General features: G+C 46.8%; 1 protein-coding gene across 1 annotated transcript in view; it reads right to left on the bottom strand.

The window, feature by feature from the left end:
* Window positions 1-55: 55 nt before the first annotated feature.
* si:dkeyp-23e4.3 (rho GTPase-activating protein 7) overlaps window positions 56-23,204 on the bottom strand; it is a 69,492-nt gene continuing 46,343 nt past the window's right edge. The window contains 15 exon segments of the mRNA XM_061056117.1: window positions 56-938; window positions 1,271-1,486; window positions 1,571-1,685; window positions 2,329-2,542; window positions 2,648-2,846; window positions 3,079-3,238; window positions 5,697-5,873; window positions 7,600-7,949; window positions 8,265-8,672; window positions 8,746-8,950; window positions 9,681-9,907; window positions 9,909-10,256; window positions 11,753-11,816; window positions 12,434-12,515; window positions 12,617-12,688. Of these exon segments, the coding sequence (XP_060912100.1) occupies window positions 705-938; window positions 1,271-1,486; window positions 1,571-1,685; window positions 2,329-2,542; window positions 2,648-2,846; window positions 3,079-3,238; window positions 5,697-5,873; window positions 7,600-7,949; window positions 8,265-8,672; window positions 8,746-8,950; window positions 9,681-9,907; window positions 9,909-10,256; window positions 11,753-11,816; window positions 12,434-12,515; window positions 12,617-12,688 (3,071 nt within the window). The 3' untranslated portion in view covers window positions 56-704.

The following is a 23,204-nucleotide window of genomic DNA, read 5'->3' as shown; positions in this document are numbered from 1 at the left end:
AGAGGTAGAGAGAGAGAGAGAGAGAGAGAGAGGTAGAGAGAGAGGTAGAGAGAGAGAGGTAGAGAGAGAGAGGTAGAGAGAGAGAGGTAGAGAGAGAGGTAGAGAGAGAGAGAGAGGTAGAGAGAGAGCCTGTGAGCGTTTGAAATAACTTTATTTATCATCTAAAAACAGTTTCAGGTTTTTGTGATGCTTTTATTTTGTAGGTGATCTACTTCCTGTTTGGATTAAAAAAATAAGCCTTTTAAAGATTTGACTGAAGACGGTACGAGGTTGTATCGTTTTAGAAACACGTGCAATCTAAAAGAATCCAGGTATCTTTAACGACCTGACTGATGACGGCGTGCGTTATTGTACAAACCCGCGAGCGCTGCGGCGCCTCACAGTCCGTCTGAACGGGTCGGTTATGATTCATGTATCTGTTCCTCAACAGAAGTGTTGTTTCAGCCTGATGTTTCTAAATCGTGTTCCATTAAAAACACATCAAGCCGATAAATGGCGTCCTGCCTGACCGTCCTCCCGTCCTAAATACTCAGTCGACCATCAAACGCTCCAAAATGACCTCCGATGAAAGCGGCGTTACTTCCTGCTCTCTTCAGAGAGAAGCAGTGAGTCTCTGACTTTGACTCTTTTAGAGGATCTGACTCATGTGTTGGTTCTGCTCCGTGGCGCTCGCCGTGTGACGCCCGGGGGCTCGCCGTGCCTCATTACCTGAGCAGCAGGTGCTCCTGTGGGGGTTGCGAGCCCAGGCTGTGGCCCCGCCTCTTGAGGACGTAGTGGTAGACCTCGGCGTCCTTGGATAAAGTTTGGATGACGGCGGCCTGGCTCAGGTTCTCCTCCCACAGCGCCTGCTCCCTCAGCAGCCGGTGGAGCAGCTCCTTCGGGGGGGCGTCGACCTCCACCACGCCACGCCACATCCAGAGAGGGCAGCCGTCATTTATCTGAAGGCAAGAAGAAGAAGAGAAACCAGGCATCAACCTCTCTGCTGTAAAAACAGGATTTTTAGAATGGGTGTGTATGTGACTTCCTGTGCTTCTGCAGCCAGCCTCTAGTGGACACTCCAGGAACTGCAGGATGTTACACTTCATCATCAGCTTCATGTTTAAACACTGAAGGTTGCTGCTTGGTTTCAATGAACCAGCCTGTGTATCCCCCCTGTACCCCCCCCTTTACCCCCCTCCCTGTACCCCCCCCTCCCTGTATCCCCCCCCTTTACCCCCCCCCCCCCGTACCCCCCTCCCTGTATCCCCCCCCTTTACCCCCCTCCCTGTACCTTCTTGTAGTCCAGCTCGACGTGCTCTGGAGCTGGGTGGCTCTCCCAGCCTCGGCTCTTGGCCTCCTTCAGGAGCTGCTCGGTGCTCTGCTGCAGCCTCCTCCTCCTCTCGTCCTGCTCCTCCCCCCCTCCACTCTGAGCAGGAGACCCCGGACCCCCTCCCTCCACACAGGTAGAGTCCTCAGCAGCACTCTGACCCGGCCAAAACTCTGGAAGCTACACAAACATTTTTTATTTTTTGTCAGTTTTCCGTTTCTTTGGTTCTGCTCTGAAGTTTCAGGATGTTTTGTTTGTTTGTACCTGGAAGAGTCTCTGCGCCTCGGTGATCATGTTGGCCAGACCCTGAGTGGCAGCCAGGTTCTCGCTCAGGTCCCGCTGGTCCGGGCGGCCGAGGCTGTACTTCCTGTGACTCGACCTGCAGCAACAAAGACGAGAAGAAGGCGGAGCTTACTGTTGTGAAACACGGAGGAGGAGGACGTTTCCTTCAGTAGAAGAATCAGCACTGCATCGTTAATCAGAGACAGAACAGAAGAATAATCAGATAAATGTTAAATAATCATTTCTGCTTTTTAGAATGGGTGTGTATGTGACTTCCTGTGCTTCTGCAGCCAGCCTCTAGTGGACACTGGAGGAACTGCAGGATGTTACACTTCAGAATCTGCTTCATTTTTCAACACTGGAGGTTTCTGCTCGAGTCAAACTGTGACTTCCTGTCCGTCAGAAAACATCGTCCTTATCAGGGAGTGGAGTTTATGTGATGTTAACAGCTTTCATTACAGAGAGGGAGAGTACGGTAGCGCCTTACTTTATTTCAAAATAAAAGCACACAGGAAGTAAAGTTCTCTTAGATTTTGACAGGAGAAAAACTTTAAGTATTTAAATTAAGCGATGAATTGAGATTTAAAAATGTAAATCGTTTGACAGCCGTCGCCAAAATAAGAAAAACATTTCTCAGAAGAAGACGTCCTCGCTACAGGACGATGAACTTTGACCAAGAGAAGAAACTTTCACTGCTACAAACTGTTGCTGATGTTTTTTTTTTTGTAAATCAAGCTCACGTGGTCACGTTGACGTCTCTCTTCAGCGTGTTCAGGTGGAAGAGCGAAGGCGCCAGACAGACGGCGAGGTTTGTGGGAGTCATCTGGTTCTCGTCCACACAGGACACCACGTCCCGCAGGAAGAACAGCAGCGTCCGCAGAGCCTCCCTGTTCTCATCGGGGAGCAGCAAGATGGCCGCCTGAGCCGCCGCCAGCTGTTGATCCTTTGGAAAATCTGCAAAAAAATAAAAAATAAAAAAATAAATAAATGAATAAATGAATAAATAAATAAATCAGACTCATGCAGTAGAGTTTGCACGATGTCGTTCAAACGGCTCACATTGGTAGATGTGGAGGAAGGACTCGCAGAGCGTGCGGGTGAAGACGGGTTCAGGAAGGTCTCTGAAGTACTGCTTCACCATGTCGGCCACGTCGTACGCTGACTGACCGTCGTACGAAACGCCGTCGGGGTTGGACTCCACCAGCTCACGGAGGTTCAGGATACGAGACTTCACCCCGGACTTACGGAAGAGACCCACCTGAGACGGAACAACAGGAACAAAGAATTACAGGAAATAAAGAGCAAACTTTGTCCTTTAAGTTCTAGTGGTGAATATCCACCAGGTGCATGATGGGAAATAATCTCAACAGGAATCTAGTGGTAGTCCTGCAGTTAGTCTTTAAAAACTCTGTGAGCTGCTGACACGATGTCTTCAGATCTAAAGGGGGGCAGACGTTGGTCTTTTAAAGTCTTCAGAGCGGGCTCTTTACCTGCTCCAGACTCTCGTTCCTCAGGTGGACGAGTGCTCGGAGGATGCTCGGAGGGAGAGGCTCTCCTCTCTGCTGGACGCTGAGGAGCAAAGGGGCCCCAAAAACCTGCCGGCCTTTCGTCTCCAACACCTTTGTCTTTCTCGGGGGTTTAGGAACCGTCCTGCAGAGGACAGAGACGTTAATTAGATCCTGCAGTCCTCCAGATTAAAGGTGACATGTTATTTAAAATCCTCTTCCCCATGTTCCTCTAACATTAACATGTGTCTCTGGTCTGTCTACAAACCCCCCAATGATGAGAAAAGTCCATCCTCTCCGTCTTCTGCCTGCTCCACTTTTCAGAAAATGTGTGCTCAAACAGGCCGTTTGGAGATTTTCCCTTCATGACATCACAAAGGGCAGTAGCCCCTCCCCCAGGTGGGTGACACTCCCACAGCTAGGTGTTTGTTCTGCCCTCTGAGTCTGCCTTCTCACCGTAAACAATAGGACATGGAGCGAGAAAGACACCCAAGCCCTTCCAGAGAGGGGGCGTGGTCAGACACAGCTCATTTACATATTTAAAGGTACAGACACAGAAACAGCCTGTTCTGAGCAGGGCTGAAATAGAGGGGTTTATAGACATGATCAAATACAGGATCAGAGTGGATTTAGAACAAGACACTTCACACATGTGTTTTGAGGAGCTCTGACACTTATTTACACTGAAGAAGAAGAAGAGGAGGCGATGTCACCTTTACAGAACAAATCACACTTGCTTTGACTCTTGCTGAGGGACGATTCATGGAAGTATTCTTGATTTATTTAAATGTGTAAATGTCCTGAGAGTTTCTGAGTGTGAAAACAGAAATGCTCAGATTGGCTGCCGGGTGAGTTTCCTTTTGAAGGGAGCGCCAGATAAACATTTTTGGATGACATAATTCCCCAGAGGTCGTTTAAATGTGGTCGTCGGTCGGATCAGGAAACACACACAGAGACGGAGAAACGCTGGAGGTCAGAGTTCAGGGAGGACGGGAATGAAGTGTGTCATGTTGCTTTCCAGCGACATCTGAACCTTTGACTTCTTTTGTTGTCTTTTTCTTTGGACATTTGTCCGTTTATAAAACTGCTCGATTGAACGTTTTAAGTTTTGGATAAGTGCAGGGTGGAACGCTGTAATCACTCTCAGCCTGTCACTTCCTGATGCACTCTGGGTTAATCTGCAGCCGTGTAATAGTCATGTTGTAAGAAAAACAAAGAGAGATCCAAAAAGCACTCTAACTGTCCGTAATGAAAACTCTTCTGGACTCATCGTCCTCACACGTCGGCTGATTCCACACACACTGATTTCCGTCTCTGTCCACTGTCCTCTCTCTCTCTCTCCCCTTTCTCTCTCTCCCCTCTCTCTCTCTCTCCCCTCTCTCTCTCTCCCCTCTCTCTCTCTGTCTATCTCTCTCTGTCTCTCTCTGTCTCTCTCTCTCTCTCCCCTCTCTCTCTCTGTCCTCTCTCTCTCTCTCTCTCTGTCCCCTCTCTCTCTCTCTCTCCCCTCTCTCTCTCTGTCCTCTCTCTCTCTCTCTCTCTCTCTGTCCTCTCTCTCTCTCTCTGTCCTCTCTCTCTCTCCCCCCCCCTCTCTCTCTCTCTCCCCTCTCTCTCTCTCTCTCTCTCTCCCCTCTCTCTCCCCTCTCTCTCTCTCTCCCTGATTTCCATCTCTGTCCACTGTCCTCTCTCTCCATTAAAGGCACGGAAGCCCAAAAATAAATCTTTCAAAAAAATAATAACCCTCTAAAGGGAACAGAGAGTAGGCTGAAATTACCCATAATGCCGAGCAGCAGTGAAGCGGGAGGCAGAGAACACGACTTCCTCGTTAATTCTCTGTGAATCGGTGGCGAGGTGCAGCAGTCCCTCAGGAGGGTGTTTACTTTTTTAACTCTGGAAAGTCGTTTATTCATCCTGAAGCGTGTTGCTGTTTTTCTTTTTTTTGAGGTTTGCACCTGAGCCGTGAATAATGAACGCATCTCTAAACAGGCTGCGTGAAATATTTACCCTCCACCCGCCCACCTGCCCTCCTTTCCTCTAAGGAAGTTTTTACATGCAGGTGGAAAAACAACAAAAGCAGGAAGAGCTGCAAACCCTCCACCTCAGCTGAACCCTCACGGAGCGGGAGACGACCTTCACTCCTCCCCCTTTAAACTCTTTATTTGTGATGTTTCACACTTAAATGTATAAATCAAGTATCTCCTCTGAAAATAACTCTGTGAGTCATGACTGTCTACAATGGGTGTAACACCCGAGTCCCACTGTCTGTGATGTTTTCAGAGTTTTCAGAGTCCTATCTTCAGTTTGTTTACATCGCCCGGACGGCCGGCTGACTCCTCCCCTCACGTATAAAAGTTGTTTAATTGAGGGACTAGAGAAAAGAAGAATAACATACTGTACTCACTGCTTAACTGTGTTTCTAGATCACGCTCATTTCAGGTAAATTTACATGCAGTGTGAAGATACGAGCATAATAAAGATAGCTAGCATTAGCATGCTAACACAACAATGCAGCGCGAGTTGTTTTGGTTTCATGCTGGAGCTCAAGGGCGACATCTGCTGGATCAAAAAATCACATATAAAGCCTTTAACCTCCTCACATGTCTTACCAGTTCCAGCCCTGCTTGCTGCACGGCGAGTATTTGTCCATCAGAGCGGTGAGCTTGAGCAGCGAGAGCTTCTGCAGCAGGAGGAACTGGGACACTGACTGGTTCTCTACTCCTGGACTGGTGGGCAGCGAGGGCAGACTCTGCTCGCTGGACCAGTGAGGCTGCTGGCTGACTCTGCTGGAGACACAGAACATGGAGGAGGATGAGGTCACACAGAGTAACCACACAGAAACATTCAGTACACGAGGAAGGTGAGACAGACGAGACATCACTTCATGTTTCTCCACAGATTTCATTCATTCACAGAGTAACCACACAGTAACGCGTTACAGTAATAATATTACTTTTACTAGTAACGAGTAGTGTAACGACTTACTAATGAAATACCAGTAATGATATTACAGTTACTCGTTATTACCTCACTTCTGATTTAAAATGCAACAATCCCCAGAGTCATTTCATCGCGCACGTCAGCAGAGCAGGAAGGTAGCGAGCTTCATGGTTGCCAGGTTTGCAGTTTTCCCGCTGAATCTGGCTTCTTTTAAGGTGCTGCCGCGGGTTTTTTTTTTTTTTGTCCGTTGTTGTCATACATACCTGGCAACCCTGGCTAGCTTGGAAGATGGAAGCGCTCATGTTTACATTCAATAAAATATTCCCACTACTTTAGTTTTCTCGAGAGGAAAGATGACAAGAACATTGTTGTCAGATGTAGATTGTGTCCCGGTGCTAGATCTCTTTCTGCTGCAAAAAACACGACCTCAAACCTCCTTAAGCACTTACAACAACAACAACAACTAAGTCTCTGACTAGACTCTTCTCCTCTGTCGCCCCCCGGTGGTGGAATGAACTTCCAAACTCCATGTGATCTGCAGAGTCCCTCTGCACCTTTAAGAAAAAGCTAAAGACCCAGCTCTTTCATGAATACCTACTAACTTAATGATGATGGTCTCCATATTATTGATGATGATGATGGTAATGACGATGGTCTTTGTTTGATAACGACGACTTATAAGATGGTTTCTATACTGATTAGAGCTCTCAAGAACTGCCCTCAATGTTGTGCTTTGCCTCTGGTCACTTCCTGTCAGCACCTGTGTGTCCAATCAGACTCAAAGCTGATCGTTTGCTCTTACTGACATTGTTCCCTTTTTTCTAGATCCTTGCTTGTGTTGTTCTTACTCTCTGATGTACGTCGCTTTGGAGAAAAGAGTCTGATAAGTGAATTGTAGAATTGTAGCACAACAAGGTGAAGCTCGTGTGAATAAACCCCTCCAATGAGCTCTCTGCGGCTGCGGAGGATAGCTGTAGCTCTACAGAACAACCAAGACTGGATTTTAATCGTGGACAGCTACAAGCAAAAAAAAACTAATGAAACGTGTGGCTTATTACGAGAAGTAATATAAGGAGTAGTGTAACATGTTGCTGTTGGCAGGGAGTAATAAGTAAAGTGATGATATTACTTTTAAAAAGAGTAACGAGTCATGAGTAATATATTCCTTTTTTTCAGTAACGAGCCCAACACTGGTTGAGACACGCGTCCTTCAGCGTTTAGACACTGCTGATGTGACTGTCTTTACTTTACAGGAGAGGCATCATTACTTTTTATCGCTCGATATCCGAGAACAACTGAGAGATATAAACGCAGCTCGATAAAGACGAGATCAAAAGTCTTCAGCGTGCACCTTTACGTGTTTACACCTGAGGGGATGAAGACGACTCTTTCTAAACGGGTTCAGTGATGTGTTTGTGTTTCAGAGACTTTAACTTCTAACAGAGGGACTTTAACGTCACTGCTCCGTCTCCTGACTCTTTAATGATCTGTTTTTACCAACACCTGTGAAACACTTCAGGTAAACAGTCTGTGAAATATGACACGCTCCACATCAAGGTTTTAAAATCTCACCTGCTCCGGGGTCGTACTGCTCCTGTGTCCTGCTCCTCTTCATGTGCCTCCCCCTCCCCCTCCTCCTCCTCCCCCTCCTCCTCCTCCCCCTCCTCTGGACGCTGCACCTCCAGGTGGATGTGGCTGGGGGAGGAGGGGCTGGGGGAGGAGGGGGAGGAGCCGTGAGCAGGTGAGTGGTGTGAGGAGGAAGCGGGAGACGTGCAGGACGAGGAGGAGGAGGAGCCTCTGGGACCCTCGTCCTCTGAAAGGCTTTCAGACCAGGCGGACACCAGCTGCTGGAGGTCGCTGATTCTCTCCAGAACGCCGTCCAGGGCGGAGAAAACGTCCTCGCCTGCCAACAGGTGACTCACCTGAGAGAGGAAGACAAACGCAGCTCAAATCCCCGTGTGAAGCTCACAACACATCCTGAAGAGCAGGATCAAGACTCAGCCATCCATCCAATGGTTAAAGAAAAGAGAGTTTTTATATTTAATAACCTGTAACGGGGGAATCGACCTCTGCGTAAGATTAAATGTCCTATTGAGGCAAAACACGAGACATGTGCATTGAACCTTTAGACTACGAAATGAGGTCTGAGAAGAATGTTCCACATAAATAAATCATAAAGTCTGTGATAAGTCTGTGATAAATCTTTTGCGATTTCGACCTTCAGAGTTTTTACTTACTTCTGACTCCTCCCCCATTCGCTCTGCATCGCTGCCACTCCCCCCGCCGCTGCCTTCACTTCCTGACAGCTGCTGGTCGTCGGGCACGTTGTCGTAGATACTCAGCCGATGATCCAGCAGAGAGAGCGGGCCGGGGACTTCAACGTTACAGGAGGAAGAAGACGACGAGGGGTCCTGGTCACCGGTGGCGACCAGAGATGAAGGGCCACGACGGCTGCTGCGTCGCCCCTGGCAACCGTGGAAGCTCCCGGTCCTCCAGTTGACGGAGGAGTCGACGATGGGGGACAGGAGGGCGTGTTTGTGGGCCAGAGAGGTGGGGAAGGTCCCCGGTTTGTGTCCGTGGGGGATTTGGAAGATCAGACTCTCGTGGCTGACGTTGTTGTTGTTGTTGATCTGGTTCCTGAAGTCCTGAGGGCGTGAAAGACGAGTAAGTGAAGGTTTCATTAAAGACAAAGAACACAAGGGAAGGACAGACCCTGACCTCTGTTCCTACGTAGTTCTGGTTGTTCCGAGCCGGATCCCCTGCACCGCTGTTGGAGCGTTTACAGTTACTCCTGACCCGGGTGACCGGGCTTGGAGTGCTGACGGTGCTGCTGCTCTCTGATTGGCTGTTACTGCTGCTGCTGCTGAGGGTGTGAGGAGACGAGGGCGTGGAAGATGCCCGGCTGCTGGGGTGACCCTGCAGACTGAAGAGAAATGTTCAGTTAGTAAGCAACAAGAATATTCACAAAATAAAATAAGAATATACAATTAAGAATACAATCGTTTTCTTAAAGGAGCAGTATGTAACTCTGACTCCTAGTGGTTAAAATGGGTACTGCAGTCTAAATTCTAAACATCATAGAGAGCTGTCTCCCCCCCCCCCCCCCCCCCCTCCTCTTTAGAGTCGATGCTCACTCAGGTCACCATGTGGTGGACTCTGAAGCTTCAGTGTTTATCCAGCTCTGCATGGGTCTGTAAACCTTTCTGTGTTCTAACCTCTCTCCATTTTTCAAAAGCATCTCCAATATTGATCCTAGTTTGAGCACGTTTCTGCTCGTGGAGCTTATTAGAAACATGCAGAGGCTTTTTAGGTCGGGTACAATCACTTCTATCTGAACCACTTCTCTTGCCCGCTTCCATCGCTGCAACACCTGTTGACCTGATAACTGCTCTCATATCTGACAAACCAAGGGGCGTCCAAAACGGCCGTGTGGGGGGGGGGGGGGGGGGTGTCTTAAAAGCGCCTACCTTCTCTGGTCCAAACAAATCCAGATCATTCAGGAGCAGAATCTAAAGTTAGACGGAGGACATACTGGCTGCTGCATTGTTGTCAGAGAAGCCAGCACTTCAACATGTTTCCTTAATGATCAGATAGTAAGATACCTTTATCATCTCACTCTCTACACATCTCACTGACTGGACCTTTATTCTGACCTTGACGGGCAGTGCAGCCTCTCCTCATCCTGGTTTAGTCTCGGTCGGCTGATAAAATGCGGGTCCTGACTTCCTCTGTTACTCGCGCTGTTGTGAGCGGCGTGGAGGAGGCCGCTCCTCCCTCTCAGCCTCAGCTTCTCCATCTTCTTCAGTAAAGTGGAGCCCTTCTTCCTGGGCGGTTTGTCAGGGAAACAACCTTCAGCAGATGATCCTCCAGGAGAGGGGGGGTCCACTGAAGGACGTGTCCAGGGACGGGGTCTTGTTCCTGGAGGAGCAGCGGGAGGAGCTCCTGCTGGTCTCCTGGTCGTCCGTCGTGCTGGTGGTGGCGGTCGAGTAAGCGTTAGCGTCATGGCGTCCGTTGTGGCCCTCGCTCTCTGTGCTGCTGGAGCTGTGGATGGAGCAGACATCATGGCGGTCGCTGACATCACACAGAGACGCGTCCTGGGGTCCAGAGGGGCTGTCGGATAAACGAAGGACGTCCACCGAGAAATCAAGGCGACGCCATCGTCGTGTCCGCCTGTCGTACGTCCAGTTTGGACTGATGGCACAGAAGTCTTCATCATCACAGACGTCAACCTGGAAGACGAAAGAAGAAGGTTAAGAGAGAGAGAGAGAGAGAGAGCGAGAGAGAGAGACAGAGAGAGAGAGAGACAGACAGACAGAGAGAGAGAGAGAGAGGGGGAGAGAGAGAGAGACAGAGAGAGAGAGAGAGAGAGAGGGGGAGAGAGAGAGAGACAGAGAGAGAGAGAGAGAGAGATGGAGAGACAGAGAGAGAGACAGAGAGAGAGAGAGAGAGAGAGAGAGAGAGAGAGAGACAGAGAGAGAGAGAGAGACAGAGAGAGAGAGAGAGAGAGAGAGAGAGAGAGAGAGAGACAGAGAGATGGAGAGAGATGGAGAGAGAGAGAGAGAGCGAGAGAGAGACAGAGAGACAGAGAGAGAGAGAGACAGAGAGAGAGAGAGACAGAGAGAGAGAGAGAGAGAGAGAGAGAGAGAGAGAGAGAGACAGAGAGAGAGAGAGAGAGGGAGAGAGAGAGAGACATAGAGAGAGAGAGACAGAGAGAGAGAGAGACAGAGAGAGACAGAGAGAGAGAGAGACAGAGAGAGAGACAGAGAGAGAGACAGAGAGAGAGAGAGAGAGACAGAGAGAGAGAGACAGAGAGAGAGAGAGAGAGAGAGAGAGAGGGAGAGAGAGAGAGAGATGGAGAGACAGAGAGAGAGAGAGAGAGAGAGAGAGAGAGACAGAGAGAGAGAGACAGAGAGAGAGAGAGAGAGAGACAGAGAGAGAGAGAGAGAGAGAGGGAGACAGAGAGAGATGGAGAGACAGAGAGAGAGAGAGAGAGAGAGAGAGAGAGAGAGACAGAGAGAGAGAGACAGAGAGAGAGAGAGAGAGAGACAGAGAGAGAGAGAGAGAGAGAGGGAGACAGAGAGAGAGAGAGAGACGGAGAGAGAGAGAGAGAGAGAGAGAGAGAGGTGCAGACACACAGAACAATCTGCAAACAGAAGAACTGAACAAACACACAAAGATGTTTTCTCAACAATTATTCATTTATACAAACATGAAACGGTGAATTTAAGATGTTGTTCAGAGGATGAAGATGACTGATTGTAGACGTAGGGTCCACCTGCACCCCGTCAACACCTGGTCCTATGTGTCAGAATGTGTCTGAAACTTCTGTTTGTCATGATTGATGAAATATTTGGTGACTTGTTTTGAAGTTTTCCTGGTTGTTGTTGTTTTTTTACTGTACTACAAAATGTTTGTCTCGTGTCTGCAGCCTGTTGGCAGAGTGAACCACCTTCACTGCTCTGACCGTCTTTAACACTTTAACACTTTACAGAGGGAACAAACACTGACTGAAGCAGTGAAGGTAGAAACGATCAGGTGAGGAAACAATTATATCTGGACACATTGTGTGTCCTAGAGAGAGAGGGGGGGGGGGAGGTCTGATCAGTTTGCATCAGTCAACATCCTCTGATGTTTAATGAGGAGATTTCAAAGTGGGACGCCCCCCCACAGCTCACAGAGACTCCTGCTGTGTTTGAGTTTCTCCGTGTTTGCTCGCAGCACTCACCCGGCGTTTTGATCTCCGCAGCTCCAGCCTCATTTCCACGCTTTTGTTTAAAGTGCTTAATCTCCTGGAAGAGAAAGAAGAGAGCCAAGAGGAGGCGTGTAAGGCAGGAAACATCCTGAACAGTGACCTTCTGGAAAAAATCCCTCCACACTAATAAACTGAAGAACTTTCAGTTTGTCATCAAAGTTTATCGTTTACAAGTATCTGAAACACTAAACTTTATGTTTTCATATGAATAATTTCTCACATGATCTCATCGTGGTAAGAGAAGTGGTTCAGATAGAAGTGATCGTACCCGACCTAAAAAGCCTCTGCATGTTTCTAATAAGCTCCACGAGCAGAAACGTGCTCAAACTAGGATCAATATTGGAGATGCTTTTGAAAAATGGAGAGAGGTTAGAACGCAGAAAGGTTTACAGACCCATGCAGAGCTGGATAAACACTGAAGCTTCAGAGTCCACCACATGGTGACCTGAGTGAGCATGGACTCTAGAGAGGAGGGGGGGGAGACAGCTCTCTATGATGTTTAGAATTTAGACTGCAGTACCCATTTTAAACACTAGGGGGCAGAGTTACATACTGCTCCTTTAAAGTTTCTCCTCTTGTGTTTGTGTTGGATTAAATGAACTTGTAGAAGCTGGTTTTGTGATTTCGTCAGCTGTGTGTGGACACTTGCGTTACCTGCAGAGTGAATCGAGGGCGTCTTTATCCAGGAAGTGGTGATCACGCTTCGCCCACTCGAGGTCGATGGGGAACCTGCAGTCTGATTCACACAAAGAAACAATAAGACGCTCTGTGTTTGTTCATCATCTTGTTTGTTTGTATGTGTTTGCTACAGGATTAAACTGACAGCCTCATATTTACCTTTGAATAATTGCACATACTGAGGGAAGCCGGCCGCTCGCAGCCAATCACAGGCCTCCTTGGCTTCAATCTCTGCAAACAGCGAGGAGGAAAAACAGCGTTAGATTCAATTATAAACATTTCATGCTCCGCCCGCCTTAAGAGGGCAAATATTTGCACTTAATCAGTCGTCTGCTTATGAAGTTTAATTACATTTGCATTTGGTTGAAGGAAAAAAAAAACATAGAGGGAGAAAAATTGGAGGAACACGCGAGCTATTAATTATCTGTGACACTTGGAAGAGGCCGCTTTAATTACTGCTAATTGGTGGAGTGTGGGGAGAGAGGAGGAAAAGAGATTTTTATTCATGTTTCACTCCTCTTTATCTTCCATCCATCGGCCCCGCCGCCGCCCTCTGATGTTGTTGTTCTCACATCGTCTCATCATACTCTTGATAAACGGCGTGCAAAATGTCTCAGCCTCATAGAATGAACTCTTTGTGCGAGTGATTCTCGCTTTGACTTTGACCTTCGACTGATTTCCCTTCTTACGGCGTCCAACAGGTTAAAGTCACTCAAACGTCACAAATCTGAGCGACTGTTTCAGAACCGATCATTTGTTCCTGCGGTGCGTGGCGTCTCTGCTCCTGATGGAGTCGGAGCGTCGGAGCGCCCCTGTTCAGAGGAATGTTAATAATCAGTGAATCGGTCCCGTGTCTGTAGCCTCCCACGTTACGTCTCGTGTGTTTTCCCGCCTTTTCAACCCCGGGAGAGACTTGTGTTCTGAATTTGACGCTTCATTAAATCCATATTATTGAATCGTGTTTGAGCTGGTGATGCACGCTCTGGTGTCAGATTAAAGGTGAAGGTCAGGTGTAAAGATGGATTTGTGTGCTTCTTATAAAGGAGAGGCTTTTTAAAAACACGTATACGTTGATACGTGGCGTGATAATACTGCACGCCACGCTGACGATGAGAACACACTCAGACCCATCGACCTCCACTTCAGTCGAGCGTTGTGTGTTGAGACGCTGGTGTTAGCGGAGGCCGAGAGGAGAATAAAAAAACAATGTAAACATGGTTTCATGGAGCCTGACGGCGTCCTCCTGATCCGGGATGTTTACGAGAAGCAGACACAGAAATCTTTTTCCTCGTGTGGTCGCTCGGCTCACGAGAGGATTTTGGATTTTCTGAGAATATTTGTCCACCACAAACCTCCCTGAAATGTAAAACCTGTTCTCTCTCCATGAAGCCCGCCAAGGGCAATCCTTGTTTTCATATTCAGACAGCATGAAATATGGCCGACATTAGTCTCCACTAAAGAACAACAGCGGCACTTTGGCCATGACGGATCGGCTCTTCAAACACTTCCTCTGCTTTCTTTACGGCCTGCTTATGCTCTCCTGCAGGGAGGAATGAAAGGCGTGTAATTCACATCTTATTTTTGGGACTTCTCAAAAGTTTGCTGAGAATTCACTTGACAGCTGGATGGAAACTCCAGGACACCTCGGGGGGGGGGGGGGGTCAGGCGCACCACATGACACGGAGCAGATAGTCCACATGTGTAAACACTGGTGGAGGGTTACAGACGTGGACGACGGCGTTAGAGCTCACAAACCGACAACAATATCAAAGATTAAACGATTTGTCTGAATAGTAAACTTGATGCGCCTCACAAAGGACAAAAATAATCCAAACACAGACCGGTCAGAAGACACCGAGGTGTCATACCATTTAGTGCCTCGTATAATTCAATTCTGTACTCCACAGGAAGCTAATGAAGATCTCTCTCTCGTAATAAGTTACGTCCTCTTTGTTCCTGTTAGCACACTCTGCAGCATTACAGATGAGCTGGAGTTTATTTTAGGGACCGACCGATATGAGATTTTTGGGGCCGATACTGATATCAATATTGGGGATAAAAAAGTCAGATACCGATATATCAGCCGATATCTGTCTCTGATTGCAGAGATACATAGATAAATATATAAACACATTTATTGTGTTGATCCCTCAAATATCAAACATTTGACAAGATGGCTGCTCGACTGGAAAGTAACTGAGCATGAATGTCAATCACCGCCTGACACTCTGCAGAGCGATGATGTTTGTTGTAATCCATACAGCGCTCTCTGCTGGTGACAGAGAACTGCTCGTGTGATACAATGAAACTCAAATTAAATGATGTTTGACTGGTTAATAAATCGAGTTATATCGGCGCATATCTGCAATAAAATTAGCCGATACTGATAGTGGCCGACATTATCGGCTGGACGATGAATCGGTCAGGCTTTATTTTAATTTTTTTTATTATGTACTCCCAACACGCTTGCACGATTTCTGGATTATGAAATTCAAAGTTTTTCTTTCTTTTTTTGGCCTTCAAGTTACAAAGAGAGCGAGTGCAGCTTTAACATCTTTTCACATTTTTCATACCAACTCTCTCTGACTCGTTCTTCATACTCATATCTCAGTTCCGCCCACAGAGCAACTCCTATCCTTTTCTATCCACTTCACAGAGTGACTCAGGTCTGAATGCTTCAAAGACTCTAATAATAATACTAACCTTTAACTTTCTCTGCTAAAATCTGTCCCTGCAGACCTCAGGACTGTCACCTCAAACATTTGAACAGAGGATTCTTCTCGTAGCTCTAACCTGGGCGGCCTTTGAGCAGAATGTAAAGAGGAAAACTGGTTTAGACGACAGCAGCTTTTAACTTGTGACCCTGGAGGTAGAACACTGACAGTGTGTATTTTTCTAGTGTTAGTTACGGATCAGGATGGCGCTCCGAGTGGTGTGGATGCCTCGCTAAATTCGCTAAATTCAGGGCTCTAGCTCTGGTACATCCACATATCCCTGGATTTACAGATCCCCCCCATGGACGTGTGAGACTGCCGCTCGGCAAGCACACTTGATCCTCTCTCCATCTCAAGTGTCACATCTCCGTCTTGATGCCAGAAAACTGCCTCTGCACTGAGTCGTTTAGCCAGCAGAGCGTTTAACACTTCAACTACTGGAGTTCTGTAAGTACTAGATAAGCCATGGGATTTCTAAGTTCAATAATGAACATAATATAGAAGAATAAGTGGATCCACTGGAGAGTGGTTAGCGCTGTAGCCACACAGCCTCAACATTTAAAGTAATAATGAGCCTAAAACCAAAAACAGCCTGTTGACATTCCTTAAAGGACGACTTATTTTTTTAAATATTATTCACCAGAAACACAAGTCTATCAACTTGTTCAGGATCAACTGCAGCTCTCTTTTTAGTTACTATATTACCTGCTGACGACCCGTTCAGAGCACACAGACATTTTCTAGTACTCACAAATATTTGGAGCCAGCTTGGAGAGTTGCGAGTATCTCACTACTTCCTGTCTCTCCACCAATCAGTGTGCTGCTGTCTGCAGAGAGGTCTCATGTAGGTTTGCATCTCCTGAATCGCGCCCCCGTTGCTTTTGCCTGAATATTACTGTCTTCATTAACTGAGGTCAACAGTGCATGCAATGGTCAAGTCCCGGTGAGAGCGCCCCCTCCTGGATCAAACTTTCTCTCCAAGGTTTGAATGAATGTTTGGACCTCGAATAAAACCTTACAGCCCTGATAGACACTCACAAACGAAGAGCTCTGCGTCTGACGATATTGGAATGATGTAATCAGTCTGAACGTAGAGCTCTGTGAGTCTCTAGTGACGACAAGTATCTCCTCTGAAAATAACTCTGTGAGTCATGACTGTCTACAATGGGTGTAACACCCGAGTCCCACTGTCTGTGATGTTTTCAGAGTTTTCAGAGTCCTATCTTCACTTTGTTTACATCGCCCGGACGGCCGGCTGACTCCTCCCCTCGCGTATAAAAGTTGTTTAATTGAGGGACTAGAGAAAAGAAGAATAACATACTGTACTCACTGCTTAACTGTGTTTCTAGATCACGCTCATTTCAGGTAAATTTACATGCAGTGTGAAGATACGAGCAGAATAAAGATCGCTAGCATTAGCATGCTAACACAACAATGCAGCGCCAGTTGTTTCATGCTGGTGCTCAAGGGCGACATCTGCTGGATCAAAAAATATAAAGCCTTTAAGGAAGGCCCGGACGAACAACGGGTCAGTGAACACACATGAAGGTATTGAGAAGAAAGTTGAGTCTACAGAATGACCTTCATGTCTGACCTGATTACCACATGATTAATGAAAAATACTCTACACCTGTCAGAAACAACAATACGTTAAAATGTGGTCAATATTTCCTCTTCCACGTTCAGGGGCCCTCTCTCTGCTCGGTGTTATGTACATGATGCTATCTGCTCCGCTGACCACAGCAGTGTGACCACAGCTGATGGCCTCTTCCCTTTTCAAATGACTCTGTCTCTGAGGAAGTTGTGCTTCGGCCCCTCTGGGCTCTGATAAGAGATTTGGAAGTGAGATTAGCGCAGCTCCACCCTGCTGCTAGCGCCAGGAAGTGGGACGACGTGTTTCATGATGCTGAGGGGAAGTGGAGGATGCTGCAGTTACGTGTTCAGTGGACTGTTTGTGTTTGGGTGTTTATGTTTGTCTGGACTCTGAAACTTTCACTTTAAACTACTCTGCAAAGAAAAGAGAAAAGGGGATTAGGTTGTCTGAGGGCTGGGGATTAAAAAGTGGGTTTGGGTGTTTTTGCTGGTTAAATTTGCAAATCTTAAATTTAGACCAAAACAAAAGTCTGATAGCAGGGTTGTAAACTGGCGTTAGCTAGAATTTGGTTTAATGCTAAAGTTAGCTGTTATCCAATGTAAGCTAACGGGTAAGCAAATATTTAGTTTTCCCTTGAAATGTATTCGATATCTGTGTATTGTTTTCCATCACCTTTTCTTTTATCTGTACTACTCTGTGCAGCGCAGTCCGTCAGCGCCGCGCACTAACACCCCGTTAGCTCCCACATCACGCGCCCCGGTCAGACAATGGATCGTGCCAGCAGCGCCGCTCGGCTCTGATTCAGTTCGGAGCTCCATTTCAGTCTAATTTCGACGGAGCCCGCTGCAAGCCGAGCAGATCGTTAAACAAAGAGGCGTTCGTCAGGACACTTTCTGTCAAACAGACGCATTCAGTTAGACGCCAGTTAACATGGTCACAGTTTAAACCGTAACACCGGGACATACTTGGCCATTGCTAGCGATTGAAATAGTGTCCCGTGCGCTGTACAGAGGTCGTTAGTGCCTGGAGACTTGCAGTTCATCTTAATATCTCTTGTTCTTCTGAGGTTGTCTTCTCCCGTGCTGCCGCTCCACAGAGTGTTCAAAGGTGGAGGCTACATCCCCGAGCACTTTCTGCCCTCCAGCCCTCTGCGGAGGTCTACCAGGCTACGACTGGAGAGAGTAAGAGGTGCACTGACATGTTTTAAAGAGGGCTAAATTCAATCCCATCACATCTGGGATTCTCTGTTTTTGTTGGGAATTATCTGAACTGAACCCCTTAGTACACTTAGTCTCAGCATGGGCAGTAAGGGAAACTGTAAGGAAAGACAATTTGATTTACATGTAATGGTGAGAAGCAACAAGTGAAACAAGACGACCAATAAATAGAATAACACTGAAACCAATCCACCAACGACGAGGCGTTAGAGAAGCAAGCTTGGCCTATGCTTCGATATTATAGAAAAATGTGCCAATAATATTTCCTTAGAGCAGGCTGCACACACACACACACACACACACACACACACACACACACACACACACACACACACACACACACACACACACACGGCTGGACCTCGGCTGGCAGTTATTGCTGCTGTAGCTCATACGTCGGTACAGGATGATCATTCCTGCATGCTGTTGCCCTCGGTTGCTAACAACAGTCGGTGCTGAACATCCGACGCCGCTGCAGAGATTTACTGAGAACAGGTAAACACGCTCAGGTTACCGTGAAGCGAAGAGGAGGAACTACAGGCGTATTTAACTGAAACTCATAATGAAAGGATCTCATAATGTTGGCACCACATGCACACTGTGCGTTATTCGGTAACCACGGCAGTCAGCAGGAAGCGAGCATTGCCATAGTGCCGTTCATGTGCATAGAAAAAATAAATAAAGAGGCGGATTAGAAAATGTTGACACAGTCGTGTTGAGGTGAAAAGAGGCCTAATTGGGATCCCAGTGTTTCGGAGAGAGCTTCAGATTAATCACGTTAGTGGTCGCTCTGATTAGTGCGTAGCAGAGAGAATGATGATTCTCAGCGCCAGCCTCAACGCCATCTTTTGTTTCTGTATTGTTGGAGAGCCCCCTGGTGGCCGAATCTACATACTGGTGTTGTAGTCAAGACCACACTAACCGAAACTAAGACAGACCAGAGACCTGTCTCCAAGACCGAGTCAAGACCAAGACCAAGGCAGGTCGAGACCAAGACCAAGACCAAGACCAAGGCAGCTTGAGACCAAGACCAAGGCAGCTCGAGACCAAGACTAAGACCAAGACCAAGGCAGCTCGAGACCAAGACCAAGACCAAGGCAGCTTGAGACCAAGACCAAGGCAGGTCGAGACCAAGACCAAGACCAAGACCAAGGCAGGTCGAGACTAAGACCAAGACCAAGACCAAGGCAGCTTGAGACCAAGACCAAGGCAGCTCGAGACCAAGACCAAGACCAAGGCAGCTCGAGACCAAGACTAAGACCAAGGCAGCTCGAGACCAAGACCAAGACCAAGGTAGGGCGAGACCAAGACCAAGACCAAGGCAGCTCGAGACCAAGACCAAGGCAGGTCGAGACCAAGACCAAGACCAAGACCAAGGCAGCTTGAGACCAAGACCAAGGCAGCTCGAGACCAAGACTAAGACCAAGACCAAGGCAGCTCGAGACCAAGACCAAGACCAAGGCAGCTTGAGACCAAGACCAAGGCAGGTCGAGACCAAGACCAAGACCAAGACCAAGGCAGGTCGAGACCAAGACCAAGACCAAGACCAAGGCAGCTTGAGACCAAGACCAAGGCAGCTCGAGACCAAGACCAAGACCAAGGCAGCTCGAGACCAAGACTAAGACCAAGGCAGCTCGAGACCAAGACCAAGACCAAGGTAGGGCGAGACCAAGACCAAGACCAAGGCAGCTCGAGACCAAGACCAAGGCAGCTCGAGACCAAGACCAAGACCAAGGCAGCTTGAGACCAAGACCAAGGCAGCTCGAGACCAAGACCAAGGCAGCTCGAGACCAAGACAAAGACCAAGGCAGCTCGAGACCAAGACAAAGACCAAGGCAGGGCGAGACCAAGACCAAGATCAAGACAGGGCGAGACCAAGACCAAGGGGGGTCGAGACCAAGACCAAGGCAGGGCGAGACTAAGACCAAGACCTTCAAAAAGTGAAGGACCGGTTTCGAGGACTATAACACTACGTACTGTGCCTCTAATTGACGTACTGTGCCTTTAATTGACGTATTGTTTCATTGGTCACATCACAAAGTGAGGACTTTAATCATTCATACAGGATGATTTTTATTTGATTTATTTTGAGGTCAAGAAGTTCAAGAACGAGAATCTGTTAAAAAGAGACCAAAACAAAAACCTCAAACTGGAGATTTAAGATCAAAGATTTCAGAAGGAAAGGCGACTTTTTGAACACAGGCGTGCATTACAACACGGAGAGAAACGTCTTTAAATGTTTTTTAATTAGATAAACACCATTTTCTCCAGCAGGTTATCCGTTAGCTACAAAAGGTCACATTTTAAAGTAGCCCACACACATTCAGGGATTCCTACGCTCGTCCTACCAGAGGAAAAAAAAAAGCTTTTATTCTTCCAGAGTTCTTTTCTCTCGTGATGTTTTCAGACCCACGACCTTCAAACAACAAAGAAACTCTCAGTGTGAACGCTTCAGATTCCTCCGTGCTCAAAAACAACCCGTTTAATAGATCGTAAAATAATGAAAAAGAAAAATGAAATTCCATGACGGACTTGATTATCAATTAAATAAGAACTTTTCATCTGATGTGACTGTGTGAACTATACAGGATCTTGCTGTTTATGCCCAAATTATTATTACTATTATCTATTTTTTTTGGTCTATGTTTTGTCATGCTGTCTTGTCTCCTTTTTTGTAAGTTGTTGTTGTTTTGTTTTTATACTGTCAATGTTATGTCTATATGTTTGTCTTTTTTGTTTTTGTGTGTTAATGTGTTACTAAATGAAAATGCAAATAAAAATATTTAAAAATATAACATGAATCAATATATAAAATATAATATATATAAAAATATTTTATTTGCAACCCCCCCCCAAAAAACAACCCGTTTACCCGAAGTTGAACTTCTGATTCGTCAAGTATTTACGCAGAAGTGTCCTCAAACTGAGGTGTGTTTCGATTCTTCTTCAGTTAATTCAACAAACTAGCAGAAGAGACTTTAATAAGTAGCCCAGGAGCCATTTTCCATCCAATCAGGGCTCAATCAGGTCCTCGTTAAACGCCACTCGTTAAGCTAATTAACCAATCATCTCCTTAATGGATGTCATCAAAGCTCTGATTGTCTTCAGAAACCAAACAGGCATCATGTCGGTCACACTTCACCTGAGTGCTATATGAACGTACTCACTTGTGATCAACATGCTTCAGAGGCGTTTGGATGGAGCAAACTTTAACAAACTGCCATTTCACCCCCCGAGAAATGGCGAGAAATCATCTGATACGTGCAGAATGTAATCCAGAGGGGAACGCCGTAAATCCAGTGTTGTAACGATGCAGTCCAGTCGGGTTGTGGGCATCATGTTAAAGAAGTCATTGTTGAAGGTTTCCCCTTTCCCCTACCCCTCCCCTTCCTCTGGTCCTCTGTGCCAGACCATCTGAACACCAAGGGGGGGGAGGGGAGGGGAGGAGGAGGGGGGTCCTAAAAATAACCCTGGGGGCTTTACTTCAGACACATGAGACTGGATGACTTTGAGTTTGAGACGAGGAAGAAGTCACAGGCAGGCCGGTCGAGTCAGAGAGATAAAAATCTGTCCGAGATGAACGTCCAGACAGGAAATGATGAATCCTGCAGCGAGTCGAGTTTCCATGAGGCTGGAGAGTCTGCAGCGTTTAAAGCTTTATGTTCCACTACCACGATGAATTATAAAGTATTTTATTTCTTAAATCAATTCCTGATTAACAATTAAACGTCAGGTCACAAGATTATAAAAAAAAATCATCTCAAATGTTTGAAATTCCATTATTTTCAATTTCACTTTTTGTTCTGTTTTATTTTGTATCTTTGATTTGTCTTTAAAGAGGACATACTATCCCCCTCCTCCACCTTTTCAAACAGTCCCCGCCTCCACCTTTTCTAACAGTCCTCTCCTCCACCTTTTCTAACAGTCCCCTCCTCCACCTTTTCAAACAGTCCCCTCCTCCACCTTTTCTAACAGTCCCCTCCTCCACCTTTTCAAACAGTCCCCTCCTCCACCTTTTCAAACAGTCCCCTCCTCCACCTTTTCTAACAGTCCCCTCCTCCACCTTTTCAAACAGTCCCCCTGTGGTCTAAATGAAACATCTGTGCTGTGCTTTGGTCAAAATATAACATGAATCAAGCACCAGAGGAGGTTTGTGACCCTGTATAAACCAGCTCTCTCAGAATGCTCCGTTTTGGTGTGTGTGTCTCTTTAAATGTAATGACCCCCCCCCCCCCCGAGTTTTCCCCGTAGACATCACTCCTCTGTAGAGAGAATAAAAATGGCCGACCTGTGCAAAAGTTTTGTTCTAGTCTGGGGGTGGAGTCCATGGGTGGAGATACCAGGGGAGGGGAGGGGATTTGTTTTTTCACCAGAATCCCACTGTGACATCACAAGGAGAGCACATTAGAAACAGAGCATTTTTCTCTGTGTTGTAAGACTTATGCAGACCACAAACAAAGGACTGGATGGTTTATTTCACATGTTGTGGGTCAGTAGACTCTCAGGTTACCCAGATATATGTTCAGAAACACTGAAGAAGAGGATTTTTCATCATATGTCCCCTTTAAGCTAGGGTCACTTTACTTCCTGATTGGATACAAATATTTTATTTTGAAAGAAAAAAAGGAACGTTGTACGGATGCAAAAACAAATGAAAGCAGCTAAAGACCAAATGCTCGCCTCACGATTAGAGGGCCTGTGTGTGCGTTTTTTTGCGCTGGAATCGATCGTTTTTAATACAAACCAGTGTCGTTTAGCGTTTTCAGCGCTCAGCGTCCTCAACGCCGCGCTCGTCAATTTGGACGGGTCAGAAACCATTTGGCCGTTAGGGAGCCAGACGTTGCTTTAAATGACGTCTCTAAAGAAACTCATAACACAAATCTGTACTCGCATTCGTCGCAACCAACAGAAGATAAAACTACAACCATAAAAGTGACGAGGTTTCATCTTTAACAGATGCAAAACAGCTCCGACCTCCGACCTCCGACCTCCTGAGTGGTTTGGACGAATCAGAAACAACCGCTTAAGACAGAAGTGAAAGGTGGATATCTGACTGGAGGATAAAGTTCTCCTCTCTGATTCTCTGCAGCTCTTCAACGTTTCATCTTGGCTCAGTCCAAAGTATTCCATTAGTGTTAATGGCCTTCCCATTTAACACGTAGCTGTTTGATTATGGGATTTTAAATGTGAGTAACTCCCTCCGAGGACAGGAGAGCGCTCCG

This window comes from Labrus mixtus, chromosome 14 (genome assembly GCF_963584025.1).
Source record: "Labrus mixtus chromosome 14, fLabMix1.1, whole genome shotgun sequence".
In the NCBI taxonomy this organism is placed as follows: Eukaryota; Metazoa; Chordata; class Actinopteri; order Labriformes; family Labridae; genus Labrus; species Labrus mixtus.
This window is presented reverse-complemented; position numbering and strand designations above follow the sequence as displayed.